General features: G+C 38.4%; 1 protein-coding gene across 2 annotated transcripts in view; it reads left to right on the top strand.

Annotated features, from left to right (window-relative positions):
- Positions 1-17,581: 17,581 nt before the first annotated feature.
- mafb (MAF bZIP transcription factor b) overlaps positions 17,582-23,133 on the top strand; it is a 110,444-nt gene continuing 104,892 nt past the window's right edge. For both annotated transcript variants that reach the window (XM_062992802.1, XM_062992801.1), the window contains exon 1: positions 17,582-18,841. In XM_062992802.1, coding sequence (XP_062848872.1) covers positions 17,850-18,841 — 992 coding nt within the window. In that variant the 5' untranslated portion in view covers positions 17,582-17,849. The remainder of the gene's footprint in view (positions 18,842-23,133) is intronic.

The raw sequence follows: 23,133 nt of genomic DNA, 5'->3' as shown, positions 1-23,133 counted from the left end.
TCTATCTATCTATCTATCTATCTGTCTATCACTCTCTCTTTTTAAGTCTCATTTTAAAATTCCCCAGATGGCTGCTATCCAAGCTGTGCCTCTTAAAGCCAGTCTGTTCCCTGAGTGGGAAATTACTCATAACTTTTTAGAAACATTAGCATTTGCCTCCCTGCAGTGAAGCATTAGTTGAGTTTCATGCATTTCTTTCACAGCCCTCAAAGCTGTTCCTAAACAGATTACTAAATTCATTGTTTTTCATTGTCCTTCATAATGCTATGGTTCAGTTATTAGCATAATTGTTAGCCAAAGTGTTCACTGTATGCTTAGTTAGTGCTGGTGAGTTTGGTTCAATTCAGCAAATGACATCTCTCAATTTCTTATTGTCCTAACAAATAAAACACATTAATAAATGCAGTCTGTATTAAAAAAACAAAAACTAATATTAAACACCAGGGTTTGGTCCTGATCTTTGGGTGGGAGGGCTGGCATTCCTCTACTTAGCCAGTGATAAGAAAGGCACAATCTAACCATGGGCATTTGTGGGCTATTTTTTTTTTATACAGATTGTGTCAGTTTAAGGCTTTATTTTAAGCTTTTTGATCCATTATTTGGATGAACTGCAGTTTTAAAAGAGGTGGGGCTGACTTTAGTTGTCTTAGAGGAAGCATAGGCTAGTCCTTACACTCCCAGATTGGTAGCCATTGTGTATGTATATAATACAGTGAGTGAAAATAAAAGGGCAGCACAGTGGCTTGGTAAGTGGCACTGTCGCCTTCCAGCAAAAAGGTTCTGGGTTTGATTTCTAATTGGAGAGACTAAAGTCCCCCTAGGTACAGGTGTGTGAGTGATTTTTATTTTTATTTTATCTGATTCATGGTAAAAACTGGGTGGGAAGGAATCTGATTTGTGATCAAATCATTTTTTTTCATTTCACTCTGTAGATACTAGCCAGTTAAGCACTCTCTACTGCCATGGCATTTCTTTTTTTGCTTGCATGATGCTTCCGGTGTGAGCACAGGCCTGTAAGTGATAAGCGATGAGGCAAAAAAATCACTGCTGGTCTGAACTGCCTGAACACCTCAGGAATCATGTTATTGTGCAGCATTCACTGTAACAGATGTGCCACCCACCATTTATTTAGTAAATAGAACTGTACTTGGTGTGGGTGGGTGGGGGGTTGTAGGTGTGTGCATGTCCATGTTGGTATGTGTGTCAGCTGCTGTGTTCTATGGGCTGAATACAGCAGACCTCTCTAGCTGATTCCTGTCTTCAAATGACCCTGGTAAACCACAACGCTTGTGTGTGTGTGTGTGTCAGTTGTGAGATCAATGGGAATTAACCAGCCTGGTTCCTGTACAGAATTAAAAGAGTGAAATATACCTGGATTATTTAAAGCAAATTGGGCTTTTGATGGCTGGCACAGAGGCAAGCTGGTGTGAATGCCTAATGATTTAATTGTTTGTGAAAGATTTTATAACATTTTCATTAAGGCTTACATTACATCCAGAGTCTTTACCCCAGATGTATGGACCTATTTCCCACTTTCTTGTCCCCTAATTCTGTACTTGCTCCATATTTTTACTGATTGAGAGCCAGTTTGCTTTACTACCATCCACTCAGCAAAGTAACAGTAGGACTGGTTTTAGATCAATACCTGGACAAACTCACCTAATGATTTGCTTCATTCATAGGCAAAGATCTGGAATAGGATGGTAGAGGCACATTTTAAAGTAAGGTTACATTTGTTATTTGTATTTGCTTTGTCTTTTAGATATAATCACATGCTTAAACCAGATTAAGTGCCAGCCTCTCTAATCCCTGATAGCAGTGATTCTCTTTGCTTCAAATGTGTACCAATAATAACCAATATGCAGGTAAGATTTGGATGTGCACCTATGGATGTCACAGTTTGATTTTGTAGATCAGTGAACATAAATTTTATAAGACACAGTCAGATTTTTGGAGCTCAGTATGCAGAGATAAAGAGGGTTAGTGCAGTCAGGTTTTGAAGACATTATATCTCATCTTAGGTTGTTATATTCTACTGAGCATTTTCAAAAACTGATGAAAAATTTCTGCTTAGTAAAGTCAGATTTTGGAGCTATTGTAGATACAGTCTGTTGCTGGAGCTGAGTATTTTCAGATTTTAAAGATCAGTATAGACAGATTATAAAGCTGACTACAGTCAGATTATGGAGCTCAGTACAGACAGATTTTACAGTTCAATCCAGCTGGGACTGGAGCTTGTTTACAAACAAATATTAGAGGTCAGTGCAGTCAGGTTTATAGGGTCAATACTGTCAGATTTCGGAGCTTTGTACTGTCAGATTTTAGATGTTCATACATTCTGATTCTGGAGTTTAGGTTTTAAGTTTTGGAGCATGGTACAGTTAGGTAGTTAGGTTGTGGAGTTTAGCACAATCAGATTTTGGGGCTAAATACGACCCTACATTAGAGCACAGTGAAGATACATTTTGGAGCTTAACACAGTCAGGTTTTGGACCTCAGAAGAAGTAGATTTTGAAGCTCTGTACAGTAAAGTTTTTAAGCTAAAAACAGTCAGATTTTGAATCTTCACATATTTTGATTTTGGCTTAGTGCAGTCAGGTATTAAAACTTGGTATAGTTAGGCTTTTTGAGCTTAGTGCAGTTGGGTTTTAGAGCTCAGAGGAGTTTTTGGAGCTAGTGCAGTTACGTTTTGGAGCTTATTAACTCCAGTTCAGTACAGTATGGTTTGTAAACTCAATATTGTCAGATTTTGGTGCTCAGTACAGTCTGATTTCAGTTCTCCCTACTGTCAGATTTTGAATCATCATACAGTTGGATTTCGAAACTTATAACAGCCAGGTTTTGGACCCCAGATTAGTCATGTTTTGGACCTTAGAACTGTTACATTTTGAAGCCTAGTTCAGTCAAGTTTTAGAGCTCCATACAGTTAGTTTTTAAAACTAGAACTGTTTTAGAGCTCGTTACAATCAGATTTCAAAACTAGAACAGATTTAGACGCTTGGTATAGTCAGATTTTGGACCTCAGTGCAGTTAGATTTTGGAGGACAGTATAGATAGATACACTCGGATACTGGAGCTTAGCATAGTCATGTTTCCTCAGTACACATGTCCTCAGTTCACAAACCATTAAAAAGTCTTATAAAAAGAAGGAAAAAGTCCCAACTTTTTTGGCGTATGTTGCAGGGCTTAAATTCTAAATTTGTTACTATTAAACACATGCACTAAAGTGAAGAGATTGAAGAAAAGTGTCAAATCACAGATTTTTCTTTTTAATGCATTAAAAAAAGGTCCCAACTTTTCTGGAAATGGGGTTTCTAGCACCTTATTTGTCCTGTCAGTGGCAGACTGTCACTGTAGCCTTGGATTTAAATAATTTCTCTTTTTTATTGTTTAAACATTTTTTGTTTCATTTATTGTTTTATTTACTGTCATTTAACTTCTTATGTGTTAGAGTAATTCTAATTGACTATAGATGGTGATTTATCTTGTGCCCTTCTTATTGTCTTTTAAATAAATAATTGCATCATTGATTATGTATATTTAAAGACTCCCATGACATAAATGTCTTTTAAAAGGTGTTCGTTTTTGTTAATAATATATACAGTATAATCTCAGGATGCCTCCCTCTGTGTCCCTACAAACATTCACTACAAACCAATGCCCATTCATTAACATTGACTTCCAAGTCCAGCTGCTAGCTCAGTGTCCTTCCCACTGATTTCAGGCTTATTAGCCAGAGTAGGTGGATGAATGTGTGTGGTGGGATGATGCAGTGTGTGAGGTGTCCCGTTCCTACAGTGAGGCTGAACTGATGAGGTCAGAGTCGAGAAGTTCGCTTTCCCTCTGCTCTCTAATAGCTCAGGTGGGAGATGCTTATTAATGAGCACCTCCATAGCGATATGTGGCACATAAATAACAGTCAGGCGCGCTGCTTCTTCATTCTGCCATATGAATCATCTGCACCCTGTAACATTCTCGCTCACTGTATCATGCAAAATGGGTTGTGAGAGTCATGGTGAAACCCATTCTCACTGACACTGAGATCAGATTTTGTGGGAAGTGATCAGAATTAGAATAATGAGTTACCCAAACAAACAGATGCAGTGTTTCAGCATGTTAAAAAAAAAATTGTTGTTAATTGTGGTTAAATGGGATTATACAGGATACACTTAAATAGTACACTTAAATAGTTTTTAAAAATTCAAAACATTTTTAATCATTCTGAATATTGGTGCAAGTACTTTGTAGGTGAGGTAAAATTACATACATGGTGTATACTTGTCAGGAATTTGTATTCATTGGAAGTCTTAAGATTTTAATGATTTCTGCAACTGTTCTTTTGGTGACTAAAATATTGGAACGCGATGATATGCATATAGCACTCCTAATATTTGGTCATATGTCCCTAAGCCCTTTTCACCTGTAGCACTTTTTCAAAAATGTTGGAACAAAAGCAAAATAAGAGTGAAAAGTTTATAGAATATTCAAGTTACAGTGTTCCACAATAAGCAGGTGAATTGGTAACAGGTGAGGGAATCATGATTGGGTATAAAAGGAGGATCCATCAAAGGATCAGTCTTTACAAACAATGACTGGTCGTCGCTCACAACTTTGTGTCAAACTTCAGTAGAGAATTGTCAATCAGTTTAAAAAGAACACTTCTTAATGCAAGATTTTGTTTTACAATTTACTGTTCATAATTTTGTGAAATGATTTAGGAAATCTGGAGAGATTTAATTCTGTGTAGGACAAAGCCAGAAACCACTGACCTTTGAGCTCTCAGACAGCATTGCATGAGAAATTGTCATGCTACTGCGATAAATGTAGCTACATGAGTACTTAAAACAGTCTGCTGCATCAAGAAATGCAACCTGAAACTCTATTACACAAAGAGAAAGCCATAAATCCGTTACATGCAGAAACTTTGAGTTCTCTGGACCCGAGCTCGTCTCAGATGGTCTGAAAGAAAGTGGAAATGTGTGCTGTGGTCAGGTAAGTCCATGTCTCAGCTTGTTTTTTAAGAAAAATGGATGTAAAGTTTTCTATGCCGAAGATGAAAAGAACCATCCAGGCTGTTATCAGTGAAAGGCGGAAAAGCCAGCATCTAACATTCCAATGGCATGGGTGACTTGCATATTCGTGAAGGTACCATTAACTCAGAGGTGTAAAATGGGATGAAGGCAATATTCATTTCTAGGAAGTCCATGATTATTTCAACAAAACGATGCCAGGCCTCATTCTTTATACGCCACAAGAGCATGACCAGCATGCAGTCCAGATCTGTCTCCTATTGAAAATGTAGTGTGCAGCATGAAGAGAAGTATCAGACAATAACAGCCACGGACTGTTGAAAAGCTGACTTCTCGTATCACGCAAGAATGGACAAAAACTCCACTTACAAAACTAACAATTGGTGTCCCCAGTTACCAAGCCAGTTTACAAATATATATTTGTTTAGTTAGAGATAAAAATTGAGTCTTGTTCTGAGTTTCTATACATTAAGTCCAATGTTGATGACGTTACAGCAGATTTCCAATGGCCCAGCAATGGCCTTAAGACGGTGGAGGTGAACTGCAGCAGGACTTTGGAATCACTTCAGTAAAGCTGGAACAGCTGTTGGCAAAGCCACCTTGGAGAACACCAAATATGTAAATAAATATGTAGAAATATAATACATAAACAGAAGATAGTTGCGCATAATACATGATGAGACTATGACATCCCTTACTTATAACAGATTATTCCCCAAAGGGAACGGGAGAAGCCAAAGGTACAACAGTCATGAGAGCTTTCAGCAAATCAGCACCCACCTCCCTTAGCATGAACAAACCTGAGAGATCATATGCAAGTGGCAAAATATCAGCAACCTGACTTCTCATGAGCCCCAAACTCTATGCCTTTGTTTAAAGAAGGGGTGCAGAACCCCAGATCCAATAGACCTCGTCAGGAAAGCAGGTACAACAAAGCCAAACAAACCAGAAAGTAATTTGGTGATTACCATGATATTTATCATGAACATTAGAAGAGAGATAATAAAACATGTATATGTGTGCGTCTCAGCAGCTCACAAACCACTCTCCTGAGCACCTGCCAGATAACCTAAAGCTGTGTGCTCTCACAGCTTAGTCTGTTTGATTACATGAGTTTGAACTTGTACTTCGTGGGAAATTGATTCTGATTTTATTCTGCTCCCCTGCTGACATTTAAGACCTGCTCAGAGGACATTGGATGACTTTTCTTCATCCAAGGAGGAGAAAATCCTCTAAAAGAAAGCCCAGATTTTACTGAGTAATTTGACTTTCTGGTTTGAGTGATATGATTTGACAGAACACACCATCGGGGAAAGCAAATGAACTTTGAACTAGGGTTCTTAGTGTAAAATTGCTGGTTTAGAATCTACTGTATGTTTGTTAATTAGGATATGAGGTGAGAAATTATGATAAATAAGCAGTGTTTGTCTAAACGGCCTATAAATGGCAACACGGAAGGAGGGGTCTCTGTTAACTCACATAGACCAACAACAAATGATCTGTTTTCCCATTAATAAAAGAATAATGCTTAAAACTGTAAATGTGCTTGATATGTTGACACCTAGACGGTTTGACCATACAATCAAGCACTTGAATCATAATGTTTGTTTTGCTACAACTCTTTATAACCCCTGGTCTATGCTGAAAAAAGGAATCTGCATAGACTAGGTCACATTTTGCTTAATAAACTTTAAAGTTTACTCTGGAGTTCTAGCTTAAAAACTGTATTTAGAACATTTCAGCTATTATAAAAGATGATTGAATGATAAGACTGAACAACGTTGCTCAAGATTCACCAAACTTTAAGAAATCTTTCATATCTGGGATAAGCCTAAGGCAGAGTAAAGCTTTTCTAATAAGCATTACAGCAGAATGCATTTACACACACACTTTTTCCATACATAAATATACTGAGTGTGACTGTAAGTCATTTAACCCCCCCCTCCCCCTCCACCAGTCTTTAAGCCATAAACGAATGTGTCGTAAAATCTTCATGGAGAGAAAGCTGCGTAGAGGAGGGGGAAAAGAGATGAAGACAGGGAGAGCGACTGAGAGGGGTGGCTATGTAAAGATAAATGCATCTGTAGATGAAATGGGAGTGCATTAAAATCCAGATGGTGAAAGGAGAAAATTAACTTTGAAATGAGAGAAGCCGCTGCTCAATTACCACACTTTGTTTTCATGAAATGAAAGCATATTATCTTAATATGTATTTTTATTCCATTGAAAAACATTTCACAGATAGTACTACACTCAACCTTTATGTCTGACCTGGTAATAGCATTTTATGCTTCTTTTATTCTATTACAAAGAGCTACCACACTTAGTTAACAAGCTTTGCAGAGAAATTTCCTTTTTCTGTAGCTGATAATTAAATGTTGCTCAAATGAGTGCACTGAAATCACCTTGTTCATTTAAAGTAAGCTCAGGATTTAATATACTGATTTTAAATAGCAGCTCCAAAATGAATATTAAGCTAGCCATCCACCGGAATTGTATAATGAATCATTACGCTCATAATCCCGGTAATGGTGGATTTCTTTTCATTTAACTACTTTATTAAAGTTCAGGGGAACAGGTTTACACCACACTCATTAATGTTAATAGACTTGTAATGGAGACTCTGTGTTCATATAGAAAGTACCTAAAAAGGTAAAATATCACTTGTTTTCTTTTAACTGTTTATTTGAAACAGACTAGCCATATCACGATTACTTTAAAGGCAAATGTTTTGATATTACCTGAACTATAATTTACTTATTATTTACTCTACTCATTTAATTCAGGTTAAAATGGTATACAATCACATTTCTCTTGAACATGCAGTATATACCAGCAGTTTCAATTCTGACTTCTTTTTTTTAATGCATTTTCCCCTTTTCTCCCGATATTTTTAGTGCATCCAATTTTTACCCAATTGTGTTATGCTTCCTCTTTACTGGTGCTGCCCCTTCCGTGATTGAGGAGAGCAAACTGACACACACCCCGTCCAACATGTGCGCAGTAGCCGACTGCATCTTTTCACCTGCACAAGGTGAGTTTATATACGGATCAGCCTTGTGTATGGAGAGCCACACCCTGATCAGCATTATTCCTCAACTCTGTGCAGACACCATCAATCAGCCAGCAGAGGTCGTAATTCTATCAGTTATAAGGTCCCTATTCGGCTCCCTCCCTGTTTGAACAACAAGCCAATCATTGTTCATATAGCCGCCCAGCCCAGCGGGATGGCAGTGCCGAGTTTCTAACCGACGAGTTCAAATGTCAGCTCTGGTGTGCTAGCGTGTTTTACCGCTGCGCCACTCGAGCTGCCCCAATTCTGACTTCTAACTAAATAGATATATCATTTACGACGCTGGATAACAAGGGTTTGTAAACACTCCTTTTTAAATAACTGGGTGAACACCCTTTACCAGTTTAAATAGGGCAGGGCAGTTGTAGCCTAGTGGTTAAGGTGCTGGACTAGTAATCGAAAGGTCACTGGTTCAAGCCACACCACTGCCAGGTTGCTACTGTTGGGCCCTTAAGCAAGGCCCTTAACCCTCAATTGCTAAAATAGTATACTGTCACAGTGCTGTAAGCCGCTTTGGATAAAAAGCGTCTGCTAAATGCTGAAAATGTAAATATTCATGCAGCCACTAATCAGACTCGCACAACAATTAAGAGAAATTTTGGCTTAAAAATGAGCTTTTTCCTTTAATAAATTCGAATATCACTTTTGCTTCTTCCACCATGCTTTACAGTTGGAATAAACATATCTAGCACCCAGCGCTCAGGTGGCACAGTGGTAAATTATGCCAGCCCACTACCAATGGGATGCAGTTTTTGAATGGTACTATTGGCCAGTCTTGCAATGTCTGAAAGGATTCATGTAATCTTTTAAACTTACACCTAGGGCCAATGTAGAGTAGCCAAATCCATGTTTGTTTTTGAGCGTTTGAGCAGCAAATAAACATTCTGCATGATTTTGAAAGGTGAGAGGAAACTGAGATACCTGAAGAAAGCTTCCTTAGAAATGGAAAGAAAATGCAAAAATCCAATTACAAGCAGTTGCACGAGGTAAGGATCCAACCCCCCAGGTCCCCAGGACCCATGTTGCTGTGTGTCACACACTCTTCTAACTTTCTCACTGTGCCTGATGACGTTGATTTAGTGATAAAGCCTGGTCTTCTTCAAACTGTGTAATGTATCTTTATCTTATTGTAATTAAAAATAAGACTGTGTTCTCCATTTGGTGTTTCCTGTAAATGTAACCTCTTGTATTGTGTGCTGGCCTATTAAGTGTTTAACCACTGTGATAACATTTGTGATGTATTATGTTAGTGCTTTTCCCATTAACCTGTGAGAACCACAACCCAATAAATTAGGCTTTATAGGAGGTTAATACTGCACTGCTTCGAGCAGGAGTGCTCCCACTGTGAGCACATAACAGGTGGATTTGTAGTTTGTGTCTTTAGGTCCAGTGTAAAATTTAGTTTTGTAAAATGTAGAAACAGCTTTTCCAGTGTTTAAACACACAGTTAGCATTATTTTGTCATGGGTCAGAAGACAACCTGGAAACAGAGGGCACAGGCCAAAGAGTTTTTTTTCTTCAGGCAATGACTTGCTGTCTCATTTGGGTTAACATCTGATCTCTGACTTAGGTATTGCACAGCAGTAATTTCCCTTTTTTAAACAATATGTTGTTGATTTACTTAAGCTTAAGGTGACTTATTAGTGCTTTTTGAATTTATTATTATTTCATTAATGGCAAGCTGTCTAGGACCTGGTCAAAAAGAAATGGCTCATTTGCTGCCTCCTGCATGCTTTACAGCTGGGGTCAGCATACCTGGCATCCAACCCACAAGGAATATGAAAAAAACGGATCATTAAAATATATACTAGATAGCCTAAAATGTATTTTAAAAAACTTTTTCTTGCTTAACTCTTAAGAAGAGGTTGTCTGAACTTTTCCTTTTCACCATTTATTGTTATTGTCACCTTTGTAAAATAAAAATTACGGAAATGGTTACGCAAGCAGTGTGCCTGTGCAATAGTTTTTCATGGTTGGATTACTACTTCGAGAAGATTGTATTGGATAAGTGAATTAAGTGTGGATGGTTTTGTAACACATAAACTTAAAGGTACTCTAAACAGCTTCACCAGCATTGAAACAAAAACATTCATCTTAAGCATTATTTTATCTTTAATAACTGCTTCATCTTTATTGTGGTTACAGTGGGTCAGGAGCCTACCTGGCAACTTGGGGTGCATGAAAAGACCACATCATTCACAAGACAGTACATATATTATCAGTCCAATGCACTGATGATACAGTGTATCACAAAAGTGAGTACACCCCTCACATTTCTGCAGATATTTAAGTATATCTTTTCATGGGACAACACTGACAAAATGACACTTTGACACAATGAAAAGTAGTCTGTGTGCAGCTTATATAACAGTGTAAATTTATTCTTCCCTCAAAATAACTCAATATACAGCCATTAATGTCTAAACCACCGGCAACAAAAGTGAGTACACCCCTAAGAGACTACACCCCTAAATGTCCAAATTGAGCACTGCTTGTCATTTTTCCTCCAAAATGTCATGTGATTTGTTAGTGTTACTAGGTCTCAGGTGTGCATAGGGAGCAGGTGTGTTCAATTTAGTAGTACAGCTCTCACACTCTCTCATACTGGTCACTGAAAGTTCCAACATGGCACCTCATGGCAAAGAACTCTCTGAGGATCTTAAAAGACGAATTGTTGCGCTACATGAAGATGGCCAAGGCTACAAGAAGATTGCCAACACCCTGAAACTGAGCTGCAGCACAGTGGCCAAGATCATCCAGCGTTTTAAAAGAGCAGGGTCCACTCAGAACAGACCTCGCGTTGGTCGTCCAAAGAAGCCGAGTGCACGTGCTCAGCGTCACATCCAACTGCTGTCTTTGAAAGATAGGCGCAGGAGTGCTGTCAGCATTGCTGCAGAGATTGAAAAGGTGGGGGGTCAGCCTGTCAGTGCTCAGACCATACGCCGCACACTACATCAAATTGGTCTGCATGGCTGTCACCCCAGAAGGAAGCCTCTTCTGAAGTCTCTACACAAGAAAGCCCGCAAACAGTTTGCTGAAGACATGTCAACAAAGGACATGGATTACTGGAACCATGTCCTATGGTCTGATGAGACCAAGATTAATTTGTTTGGTTCAGATGGTCTCAAGCATGTGTGGCGGCAGTCGGGTGAGGAGTACAAAGATAAGTGTGTCATGCCTACAGTCAAGCATGGTGGTGGGAATGCCATGGTCTGGTGCTGCATGAGTGCAGCAGGTGTTGGGGAGTTACATTTCATTGAGGGACACATGAACTCCAATATGTACTGTGAAATACTGAAGCAGAGCATGATCCCCTCCCTCCGGAAACTGGGTCGCAGGGCAGTGTTCCAGCATGATAATGACCCCAAACACACCTCTAAGACGACCACTGCTTTATTGAAGAGGCTGAGGGTAAAGGTGATGGACTGGCCAAGCATGTCTCCAGACCTAAACCCAATAGAACATCTTTGGGGCATCCTCAAGCGGAAGGTGGAGGAGCGCAAAGTCTCGAATATCCGCCAGCTCCGTGATGTCGTCATGGAGGAGTGGAAAAGCATTCCAGTGGCAACCTGTGAAGCTCTGGTAAACTCCATGCCCAGGAGAGTTAAGGCAGTTCTGGGAAATAATGGTGGCCACACAAAATATTGACAATTCAGGAACTTTCACTAAGGGGTGTACTCACTTTTGTTGCCGGTGGTTTAGACATTAATGGCTGTATATTGAGTTATTTTGAGGGAAGAATAAATTTACACTGTTATATAAGCTGCACACAGACTACTTTTCATTGTGCCAAAGTGTCATTTTGTCAGTGTTGTCCCATGAAAAGATATACTTAAATATCTGCAGAAATGTGAGGGGTGTACTCACTTTTGTGATACACTGTATATGTGGGAAGCAGAACATACCAGCTGTTTATTACAACAAGTGATCAATATAAGTCTACAATATAATAAAAGCCCAAAAGGGAAAAGACAACTTCCCAACATTATGAAGAAACCTGAGGACCAAGACTTGAGTTACTTGGACTGATGAAAAATTAATAGATGCTAACAGAATGAAAAATCTGACAAATTAATAAGGTAGTGTTATAAGTTTAGTTATTTTGAATGTGGGTGCAGTCACAGTAAATTCTCATGGTATTTAGCATTTCAGCAGGAATGGCTTTAATAGTGTGGCAGCCACAGTCTCAGGATCCAGCTTCAAGTTGGTGGAAAAGTACATTTTAGCAGCAACTCTGACGTGGTTAGATAAGTATTGCAGTACAGGTGTGAGAGCTGAAGCAGACACTGGTAGAAAGCACCTCGTAGAGTTAGATATTTTAGGAACACAACATTCAATAAAAAATACCACTGTGTAGTACACCACAGGTCACTGACACCTCTCACTGTAACAGCATAACTGAAGGGTGAACCAGAAGGTACCACAACTGTGAGGAAGTATAAGTAAGTTTTACATGTTGAGTTTAAAACTGAGTGTGTTTAAATCTCAACTAAAGCCGAGATTAATGATTATTTCATGCATGAAGACACACTTCTGCTGCTGTGACTTTTTATCCTTTTAGAAATTAAATGACGATCTGCACTTTGTGAATGACGTAAATGGGTTTTTGTGCCTAATAAGTTGGATCAGAAACTATGGAGCTGGGCCATGTAAACCATTAGCAGAAGCGTTTTGCATGCTAGCAAGATTTGACTAGCAGCCAGTGCACAACTGATAGAATTTGACTTACGATAAAACTTTATAGTTCTAGTTATCATTTGAACTGCTGGATTCTGAAGTAACTAGACCTTGGTTATTGACTGACTAGAGCATCCAGTCAGAAATAAATCAGTTTTCAATATTTTAACAGATCTAATTACTAGAAGTTGTAGTAAAGTTGGCAATGTATAATGACAGGGCAGAATCGATTGTAAAGCTTCAACAGAACTGGGTGTCATAAAGAAATGACAAGGATTCAGCACAGATTTAGACAACATGTCTATATGTAAATAATCATATTCTTAGCATTTTCACTCTTTCACTTGAGTTAATGGGTAGTGCACAGTATATGACGGATGGATTTCAAACATGCTGGAAAATATTAAATCCAAAGTGGTACGCACTACACCTTGGGTTCTTTCCCAAATAAGTCAGCAACTGAAAAATATTGCTGAAAAATCAGGTAGGTTGGGCTACATATTTTTAAACTGCTTAATACTATACATGGTCATTGTAACTAGAGAAATTTCAATGAATTTCAGGTGAACTTTGAATACCACATGCCACTCACTCCATTTACCATTCACAAGTAATGCTGTTTATTTAAGCTAATTCATACCTGCCCAACCCCACTTGCTCTGCATACACTGGCCTCAACTATAGCTTTTTCTCACATTAGTTATGTAATCAGTGACTTCAAATTTGATTGGTTATTTGGCTCAAAGGTGGAGGGCACCGACCTTCATTATGTAAACACAGTGGGTATACATTTTCTCTATGTCTCTCTGCTCTGTCCTTGCTTTATCCTTCCAGCGTGCCCTTGTTTTATCCTCTTTTTCTTGATGATACATTTATCAGTGTAAGAGTTTTCAATAATGCAACACCAAAAAAACGCCACAAGGAGAAAGCCCACCCATCACTAGAATTCTAACATTCTACATAGCATTCTATCTTTAATTTTAGTGCTTTTTGGCAATTTACTAAAATGAATAATTGTTTAATCTTTCCTTTTATTAGCTGTAACACCATCACAATAATTTTCCTTACCCCCAGCATGCAGACTAGAGAGAATCTTATTAACATATTTAAATTTATTGAACTTTTATCCAAAGCGAAATTTAAAACCGTATAATAATTTATACACATGGCATGTGTATAAACAAGTTTTTGATCTTATTTTGCAACATCATGATTTGAAGACAACAAATGTAAAATTATTTGTAGATCTATAGGACTCTTGGTGGCAAGGTGGCACAGTGGGTTGCACAGTTGCCTCACATCAAAAAGAGCTTGGGTTTGATTCCCCAGCCGGGTGGCCAGGAACCTCCTATGTGGAGTTTGCATGTTCTCCCTTTGTCTTTGTGGGTCTCCTCCGAGTGCTCCAGTTTCCTCCTACAAAGACATGCAGTCAGGCCATGGGAGCTACCACAAATTGCCCAAAGTCTGTGTGTGTGTGTGTCTGCCCTGTGATGGACTGGCGGCCTGTCTGGGGTGTTTCCTATCTTTTGCTCAATGAATCAGACCCACTGTGACCCTGGCCAGGATAAAGTAGTGGTAAAACAGAGAATATATGAATAAATAACCCTTTTAAATGTACTTTATTTGAATATATGGTCAGTGATTTCACCACTTTATATCCTCAGTCTTCGGACTGTAACCTTTTTTGAAAGACACATGCTGTGATTTGTAGATTTATTAATTTTTACAAACCACTTCATCCTGGTTAGGGTCCAGCACCATTCACCCACTCAAAATTAGGGTCAATTTAGTGTGTTTACCTTTTGTTTTTGGGAGATGGTAGAAAATTGAAGCAGTTGTCGAAAACCCATGTGGACATGAAACAAACATGCAAAGCTCTCTACTGACAGTGACCAGAAGCAAATATCTAAACCCAGGACTTTCGGAACCATGTGGCTCTGCAGCACTTCCATCTGTGCCATCATGCCATCCACACAGTGTATTTAAAGATTATTTAAATAAAAAATAATTAGCCTAAAATGGCATATCACCCACATATATGATCCTTATTATAGGCATGAAAAGGTTTCTTTGCAAATGTTGCATTGTGCTGTGATGCTTACAGTATTATATCTAGTGTATTGTATATCTGTTATAAAATAAACGATATGTTTTAGGATTTACAAAAATTCTGAGAACATATTCGAAGGTAAACTTTCCCCAATATAAACAGCAAGTTGTGTATTAGCAGTTGCTCGTATTTGCTCCGAAAGGTGGCACTGTTGAGTTTTAATACTGAAAGACTATATGCTATAGCAAAAATCAAACCAGCGCATGGTATCATCGTGTGTAACAGAAATATTTAGCAATTTTTAAACATGACAATGTCAAGAAATTTTTTTATTTCGGTTTGGGGTATATTCCTGTGCTCGTTTATTTTAACATTTTTAAAAACTTTTTGAAAACATTTTTAATTGTACCCTATATCAGCAGTAGATCAAATTAAAGTATGACGTTTAACCAAGTAAAATATTGAGAAAATACTGTTTCTGGGCATGCATTAGGCCTACCACAACCTTAATATTGATGAAGTGGGGTTGCTGAAGCTGCATAAAGCATTTAGTAACGTATAATATGTTGACATGCTTGTAAAGAAATGGTTCAGTGTGTAATCTGTTTACCTAAAGAAAACTGAATGGTAAATACCCAGTTTATTTTGTGAAAGAATGAACGAACTAATATGCATAAACCTCTCAGATGTAGCTTTCCTATTGTCACAGAATTTAACTTCTTCTTATATAACCTTATACAGCTGAAGATTGAAAACAGTTGGTTTTATTTATCTTTACTCATATTGCCATCAGCAGTATGGTGTAGGTGGTAAAATAAGTGCTGCACAGCAACACAGACTCTCAAAATCTGGGTTTTGTCTATGTCTCCAGTCATTTTCTGTATAAAAAAGTTTCTCATTTTTAGCCCAGGCCTGCATAGGTTTACTTCAGGTACTGTGGTGTCCTTCCATTTCCCAAAAACACACACAACTCCTGGCTGGACCAAATAGCTTCTAGTATTAATGTTTGTTTGTTTGTTAGGATTTTAACGTCATGTTTTACACTTTGGTTACATTTATGACAGGAACGGTAGTTACTCATTACACATCATCAGTTTACGAGGTGATATCGAACAGTCACGGACAATTTAATATCTTGCATGTCTTTGGACTGTGCGAGGAAACCGGAGCACACGAAGGAAACCCACGCGGACACGGGGAGAACATGCAAACTCCACACAGAAAGGACCTGGACCGCCCAACCTGGGGATTGAACCCAGGACCTTCCTGCTGTGAGGTGACATTGCTACCCACTTAGCCACTGTGCTGCCCTCTAGTATGAATGAGTGAATGTGTTCTGACTTTTTGATGGATTGGTGTCCCATCTGGGGAGTATTTTTACCTTGCATTTAAAGTGCTTGACAATGAAATAATAATAAGACACTTTGTTGCAATAAACTAATAGGTAGCTGACATTGAGTGCATTTTGTTTAACATTTGTTCACATATTTCTTGAGCAAGGGAGTCAATCTGTAGATTTTAATAATAAAATATGCATTAAAGACTATAACCAGCACCGCCCCCAAACACACAGTCATCACAGTCATTTATATGGTTTTTATATCTGCACTCATTTAAAGCAAACTAGCACTGTCACCTCACAGCCAGAAGGTCCTGGGTTCGATCCCCAGGTGGGGCGGTCCGGGTACTTTCTATGTGGAGTTTGCATGTTCTCCCCGTGTCTGTGTGGTTTTCCTCCCACAGTCCAAAGACATGCAAGTGAGGTGAATTAGAGATACAAAATTGCCCATGACTGTGTTCGATATAACCTTGTGAACTGATGAATCTTGTGTAATGAGTGTAACCAAAGTGTAAAACATGACGTTAAAATCCAAATAAACAAACAAACATTTAAAGCAAACATAAAGCATGTGCAATAACTTTTTAAAACAATGCAAAATTTGTTCAACTTTTGTGCAATACAGGTCAGTGCAATATCTGTTTACTTCTGTAATGTTTATATCTTTTTATATTTCTTACATTTCTATTTTTGTAAATGTATGTATAAACATTTTTCATATCTCTTTATTCCTGAAAGTAGCAAATTTCCCCCAGTGGGATAATAAAAGGCTATTTTATCTTATCTTATTAAGAATATCTTATTAAGAATATTAGTAAATACTTCATGGCTCAAATGGCTTTAAATATATAAATGTCTGACCTAAGCACAATGAATTAATTTTGTGTGTGTGTGTTAGCAGAGGGGCTAATTTACAAAATGCATAAAGGCCTTTAAAAACAAACCAAGAAAACACTGCTTTACATATTGAGCAAAATGTTATAGAGGTTAAACAGTAAAGTATAGAAGTTTAGAGCAACGTTCAATTTCTAAATTGTGTAACATTATTAGTGGTTAATACCTGCATTATCCAGTGAAAGCGAATGCACTGGAAGCTCAGTCAGGACTAGCAGAAACTTTCCTTACTAGTATGCAAATGAGCTTTCAGATAAGACCATCCTATTGGCTCAGAATCCGATTCCACTTCCTATTCCAGCTCTGACGTCACAAGGGGGTATAAAGCTCAGCAAAGCTTTAACACAGGACTGCTCGCGAGCCCTTAAAAACTCCACCGCGAGCTTGGTGCTCTTCTCTTCCAGCAAAGCCACAATTTTCCAGTCACATGCACGTTAACCTCCTTAGTTTTACGCATTTGTAGAAAAATACGAAGCCATGAAGTGTTAAATATTTAAAAAAAAAACATTGGCGCCGACATTCGCCTGCAGAGAGAGAGAAAAAGAGAGTGAGAGAGAGAGTGAGAGAGGGACACGAGAAACACGCGCTGCTCTAACGCGTCCGTGAGTGGCGAAAAAAATACCCACTATTAATTTATAAAATAAATCCACGCCGCAAAGTCGACAGGCTTTTCTTCTCGGTTCTGAAGAATTAAATAAAGAAATCAAGCTGGCTTACGCCGTGTCGAACCCGACCAGTTTGACAGCTGCTCTTCACCCCCTTTGGAGGACTGTCAACAGCAAAAGGATGGCATCAGAACTGGCAATGAGCAACTCCGACCTGCCCACCAGTCCCCTGGCCATGGAATATGTTAATGACTTCGATCTGATGAAGTTTGAAGTGAAAAAGGAGCCGGTGGAGCCCGAACGCAGCATCAGCCAGTGCAGCCGCCCTGCCGCCGGCGGATCCGTCTCGTCCAGCCCGATGAGCACGCCTTGCAGCTCGGTTCCTCCTTCGCCCAGCTTCTCGGCGCCCAGCCCGGGCTCGGGAAGCGAGCAGAAGGCGCACCTGGAGGACTTCTACTGGATGAGCGGCTACCAGCAGCAGTTGAACCCGGAGGCGCTGGGCTTCAGCCCAGAGGACGCCGTGGAGGCGCTGATCAGCAGTGGCCACCAACTACCCAGCTTCGACGGCTACACCCGCGGGCAGCAGTTCGGTGGCGCGCCGGGCGCAGGTGGCACCGTCGTGGCCGGGGAGGAGATGGGCTCAGCGGCCGCCGTGGTTTCGGCCGTGATTGCGGCGGCTGCGGCGCAGAACGGCAACCCACTTCTCCACCACCATCACCACCACCACCACCACAACCACCATGCCGGGGCGCACCACGGAGCACCCGGAGCGCCGCACACCGGCGGTGGCAACGTGACAGGGGGCCACCCGCACGCGCGCCTCGACGATCGCTTCTCCGACGAGCAACTGGTCACCATGTCGGTGCGAGAGCTGAACCGGCAGCTGCGGGGCGTCAGCAAAGAGGAGGTGATGCGGCTGAAGCAGAAGCGGCGGACGCTGAAGAACCGCGGCTATGCGCAGTCGTGCCGCTTCAAGCGCGTCCAGCAGCGCCACGTGCTCGAGGGCGAGAAGACGCAGCTCGTACAGCAGGTCGAGCACCTCAAGCAGGAGATCTCCCGGCTGATGCGAGAGAGGGACGTCTACAAAGAGAAATACGAGAAGCTCGTCGGCAACGGCTTCCGAGAAAACGGCTCCAGCAGTGACAACAACCCTTCCTCTCCGGAGTTTTTCATGTGAGTTTTGGTTGGCACTTTGGTTGGCAGCGGTGACGCGCGAGTGAAACTTTTTCACGCTGATTATTACTGTATTTTGGGTATGAAAAGTGTTAGGCTGCTAACATAGCCTATTCCTATTTTTTGGGGTTTTCGTGTTTTTAAGAGAATGGCGTCTCTCTCGAAAGTTTATTACCATAGGATTCAAACTTTCACCTAGGTGTTTCACCTATTTATCCTGGTCATGCATACATTTTTATTTTCATTATGTGGTTTCTCACTTATAAAAAGGTACCAGCAAAGAGTGCTACCCTAGAAAAACTTATCTGGGGTCCCTTATTTATTTATTTTTGCCATTTTACTGCCACAATGCAGGGCTATCAAATCCATCAATCCAAAGGTTCTATAAGCAACCATAAATCATTTAGTGACATCTGCAGAAGATGTTTGTATATAATCACGTATACTTTAAAGCAGGCTAATGAACACTTTCAATAAACATTTTCAATTATTTAATATAGCTTGTAACATAAGGTCATGGTTATCCGTTCATTCTTTACTGATAATGTTGCCTTTTTGCAACTACACGTTACTGTCACTACACAACAGCTTGGTTCAGCTAAGGTGAACCGAATGCTTTTTAAATCATTTCTTTTCTTTTTTTTTTAGTTCGCAAAGTAAAGCTCATTATGCTTTGGTTGTATGGAACACTGGTATTAATAGCAGTAATCTATACAGCGCCTTTATTCTTTCGTGCACGTTGATTTTCTTTTAATTAATTTGCCAGTTAAAATTTCCATTGCTGTGTTTGTTTGTTGTACTTTCTTTGATATAATTAAAGCAGTGATAAGTAATATTTAGGTATTTAAATATATACCCAGTATATATTATCTCATGGAACTTGCATCATACAGATTAATATGACAGCAGAAATGTCATATGTGACCTTGGATTAAGTCTTAACTTTTTATTCATTTATTTATTTACTTTTGGCTATTCACAGCATCTCATCAGCACAACTATTTAATATCAGATTTATTTTTTTCTTACTATTTACAAAAGTAATGCAACTGCTTTGATGCTCCTTAATGCATGTTTTATAATTCAAGGAGAAAGATTATCAGTATGGAATGCTGAGGTACTCCAAACTTTAAGGAATACAATGACCTTACGTTAATAGCTTGCACCAGACAGTTTCATATGTGTTTTTATCTATAAGCGGTTAGGACATTTGCGCAGTTAACTTTCACTGCCACTTTTTTTCCCCAGCAAGCAATTTAAAGAGACTTTTAAACGTCTGAAACAGGGAGTGAAATTTCACCACGGGTTGACTGAGATTTTACCAGCGTGTTTATCTATTCCCAATTCTACCTTGTATATTGTAAATGTATTTAAATGTTCAAACGTATGGACATGCGTTGTAATAATATAGTGTGTACCCGCTCCGCATGCTGGTCATGTTGGTCGACGGTGTTTTGCATTTTGTTGCCTCTGCTTTTTACGAACTGATTTTTTGTACTGCTTCGACATAACATTTCATCCTTCATCGTGTGGTGTGTACTTTTTTGGGACTTGCAGCAAAAAAGTGAGCTCCATGACACATGAACCTGTCTTCATTGAATCTCATCAGTTTTGTCAGACCCTTACACGTGGAAATGTTCAGACTGAAATTTATAGTTGAAGTGTTTTGTGGCATAAAGAATTAATGCTAAAAGCATTTATTGGCTCGACCTGTCAGCAGCGGTTATTTACACATGCAATCATTTTGTGCTTTTTTCTTACTGTGTTCAAATTGTTAAGCTACAGGTTGTGATAAGTAAAGCAATATCAACCAAACAGCACTAAATAAATAGGTTTGTCCTATATTTGATGTCATTTTCATTTTTATTGTATTAGGTAAATCGAACTACTTTTTGCTATGGACAGATTTGTCTAACTTACCCGAACTCACTATTTTGAAGGAAATAATAATAACTGGGTATTAAATTTATGTTGGAATGTATAGCGCTTATAAACATGTCCTAAAATTCTTTCCTGTCGTTTAAAGCATCTCACTCTGACAGAAGGGTGGATTACAATATTGCACTAAACTATTTATCTGGAGATATGAATAACTAGTTGTAATAAAACTAAATAATAAGCTTAGCGTTTAACCCGAGTTAACACAGTAACATGAAGCCTGTCATTTGTATTTTTTATTGTCTGACAGGTTATGACTGTAAACTCTCAAACAGAATATCGCCTCATAGTTCATCAATAAATTGCTTATGATGAAAACAGATCTTTTGCTTCTTTTCACCCCACTTGTTCTCGTTCACTTTATACGGCTAATGTATAAACTAAAGCACAACGACAGGATGTTCTACTGTACTTTATTTGAAAAAAATTAAACACATCCAAATTATTTAAATAAGTTGTTTAAATGTTTTTTTTTCTGACCTGTGTTGTTTTTAAGAGGTCACTGACTAAATACACTTGTTGCCTAGAGCTAAAATGTTTGGTTTACACATACGTATAAATAATAATATATTACATGAAATTATATGCATTATTTATACTAACATATAGATAAATAAGTTGTATATTTTATTTTAAATATTTATTAAATAGGTTTAAATAAGTTGGCCACTTCAGCCTAATTTAAAAGTAGTCTATAGACTGTTTTTGGCCACTCAGTGAACACAATATTCCGTCCATTTAGAATAACTAAATTTATTTTAACTGTTTTAGCATATTGTATTGCTTATACACACCAGTATTCACACAGCAGCTGAACTAGTCTTAATCGTTAGGGTAATTTCTTATCCGCCTTCCGTCAAATAAAAAGGCACTATTAACTAACTGATGCGCTGTGTTGAGCACGTGTACTACCCATTCATTACTACAGCTCCAGTTAATATTCATATTTATATAAACATTTTCTTATTAAAAAATAATCTCTCCTAAACTCACATACAGCCCTTAAAAGTTACATAAATCTCGTATCTAATTTTGTGATTTTTCAAAAAATACATAACATACATAACTTGTGAATTTAACATATTCATATGTTTTTAACACAGCTTTCTTAACTTAATATAAGTTAAGTCAAGTGTACCAAATACCTTAAGTTAATTATAACACTATCTCTTCAAGTAGGTTTAGAATGATCATTTGAACGAAAACTCAATGATCTAATCTGAAAACAGAGGTCTCTTAAACGGTTTAAAAGTCTGTAGGCTTGTGTTTGTCGTTGCAGAGGCTGACCTTTGCTCTGTGCGGTTAATAATTTATTCACAAAGTAGCCCAATAGTCACTCCAGCCATGAGCACTTGTTACTTGTTGAATATCACCGTTATTCAAAACAAGAATTTTTGATAATGTCATGCCGAAATAAAACATCAGTTTAAGCTTAAGTCTTTGAAATGTGAACGAAGACTTGGAAGCCTTTTTGGACTTTGTTTATTTCGAATACAGTTATTGATCATAGGGCTTACAACAGAGAAAAATAATTTTATTAAATAACTTTAAATATTAAATAAATAACTCTACAAAATCATTTTATAGACATTTTACTTTTATTTTTATTTACCTAAGCATAAGTCTAATTTTAAACTGCTTTTTCGCTTTGTCCATTAAATTTACACCTGTCGGTTCACGATATGGATAAATCACAACATAATAAAATATTATTAAAATAAAACAATAATATAACACATTTTATTTTGTACACGATATACAGCTATTCAATAACTCGCTACATCATTTACTTGATCAACATTTGTTAAGAAAATAACAACAGATGTAATAGATATGTTGAAATTTATAATTGTTATACAAGTTAACCTGGGCTTTGCATTGCTGTTTAGCTTCAGAAAAAAGCTTATATATTTCATGGCTATTGTTGTATTGATCTAACTGTGACAGACCTTTATAAATAGACCTCATTAGTTGGCCAAAGGAATTTAAAGCACATGCACTAACTGTTCTCCTTTGCTATATGTATATTTCTGTTCTTTATTTCTGTTCTTCGTGATGGTTAGATACAGAATATATTCAGTGTTTAATGAATGAAACTGAATTAATCAAAATACTAACAGTTTAGAGTTTTCAGTGCAATTCAGCTTTTAGTTATGTTAGTTGAGGTACCAAGAAATGGTGTATTTGGGGACTGTGGGCATTAGTCTGCCCTGTGTAACATGCAGTGATTTTCTTGGTGATTAATAGGAGAGAAAAGACCTTGTTTTTCCTGCTTTAAAAATGATGAATTATTAGCCATTCTCTAGAGTAGGCTGGAATGCCATAATTTATAGCTCTTCTACCTGATGAGGCCA

Source organism: Trichomycterus rosablanca, chromosome 1 (genome assembly GCF_030014385.1).
Source record: "Trichomycterus rosablanca isolate fTriRos1 chromosome 1, fTriRos1.hap1, whole genome shotgun sequence".
Taxonomy (NCBI): domain Eukaryota; kingdom Metazoa; phylum Chordata; class Actinopteri; order Siluriformes; family Trichomycteridae; genus Trichomycterus; species Trichomycterus rosablanca.
This window is presented reverse-complemented; position numbering and strand designations above follow the sequence as displayed.